Source organism: Sinocyclocheilus grahami, unplaced genomic scaffold, assembly GCF_001515645.1.
Source record: "Sinocyclocheilus grahami isolate Dianchi unplaced genomic scaffold, SAMN03320097.WGS_v1.1 scaffold20550.1, whole genome shotgun sequence".
In the NCBI taxonomy this organism is placed as follows: Eukaryota; Metazoa; Chordata; class Actinopteri; order Cypriniformes; family Cyprinidae; genus Sinocyclocheilus; species Sinocyclocheilus grahami.
The window spans coordinates 1-1,553 of NW_015518075.1; the positions used below are offsets into that span (position 1 = coordinate 1).

General features: G+C 34.8%; 1 protein-coding gene across 1 annotated transcript in view; it reads right to left on the reverse strand.

Moving 5' to 3' along the window:
- Nucleotides 1-495: 495 nt before the first annotated feature.
- Nucleotides 496-1,553, reverse strand: part of LOC107579826 (rho GTPase-activating protein 21-like) — a gene marked incomplete at its 5' end in the record, with an annotated part of 2,432 nt that continues 1,374 nt past the window's right edge. Inside the window, one exon of the mRNA XM_016265617.1 lies at nt 496-1,054. Within this exon, the coding sequence (XP_016121103.1) occupies nt 989-1,054 (66 nt within the window). The remainder of the gene's footprint in view (nt 1,055-1,553) is intronic.

Below are 1,553 nucleotides of genomic sequence, written 5' to 3' on the forward strand. Positions count from 1 at the left end.
ATTTAAGGGGGTCTGAATACTTTCCGTACCCACTGTATGTAAGGTAAGAAGAAAAAAGGAATTAGGAATGCACCGATGCCACTTTTTTCAGAACGAGTCCGATACGATACTTTTATTTTTGGTACTTGCTGATACCGATACCTGTATTTTCACAGCATTTGTAATAAAAAAAAAATGTGGGTAATAAAATATTATATTTAAAATATTATTAAAAATATTGGGTACAGGAACAAAATAATAATAATAATTAAAATAAAAAAGAAATTGCTCAATCTACTCAGCGTGCTCTGCCTATCAGCTCGTGCACATCAGGTATACAGGCGTGAATATTGAATGTTTATCATTATGTTAATTACATACATGTACTACTAAATAAAAACAAACAAAATAATAATACTATTGTAATTTCATTGTAAAATTGTAAAAAATTGAATATTTACAAAATATATATATTTTTTTACAGCCTTTAATTTTGGAGGAAAATATTAATATTCAAATGAATCTGAAGTATCAATTTAAACTTTATTTTTCTATATCTTCTATAACTCATTTGAAAAAGATACATACTAGTTTCCAAATGCACGTTGTAATCGACCCAAACTCAGATGCAGATACAGATAATTTAACATGAACCACGCCGCTGCGAGACACTAAAAACACAAGATCATTAGCTGCTTACATGTAAGAGTAGTCACTCTACACTCTGAAAATACATAATGCATGTATTTATTAATTTATATCATAGCCTTTGCAATTTGATAATTATGCTAAGCCATACTGCAATTTTGGTTTCGTTTCAAATATCATGTCTAGTAGCAAAGTCAATCAACCATGAGTGCCAGTCAAGTCTTGTGCGTGGCGATGCTTTTTGTTTGGTGTTCAATGTGAGTGACAGCTAACAGAGCTTAATTTCAGTGGGGCAGCTCACTAGGATTTGGAACAGGGCCTTTATGGCAAGGCAAACCTGCTGGTCTCTAGGACATGTTCTTTACCTCATGGATATATACTCCTTGAGCTTTCTGTTGATCAAATCAGTACTGGTTACGGCAGCATTCTGAAAACACAAGATAAAGAATCATTAGCATTGTGGTAACATGCAAACCTCCGAGTACAGCAACATAAACCTGATTGTGAGCGTTAAGGCAAACCAGTTCCTCTGGCAAACACAGGAGACGAATATTAACAACAAGCCTACCCATAATCCTCACACTTTCAGTAAACAATGTCACCTCGACACTGATTTCATCCAATGACAAAGCCTTGTTGTGTTAGCAGTAAGCTGGTTTTCACATGGTTTCAATTCAGGACAAAGTTATGCAATACTATGATGCTTGTGCAGTCAACTCTGAGGGGGCAGATATGGTTCACAGACTTCACATGATGATATTAATCTGCTATGATTTCCTGCTCATATTAGTTCTTTGTGAGGCTGTTCACATGACATTTTAAATGTGTAATAAGACACTGTTTAGAAAGGAGTCAAGGACTGAGTGGTTAGCATGGCCCTGTTATCCTCTGTTGGTAGATGCTGTAACTACAGCATTATGTCACAA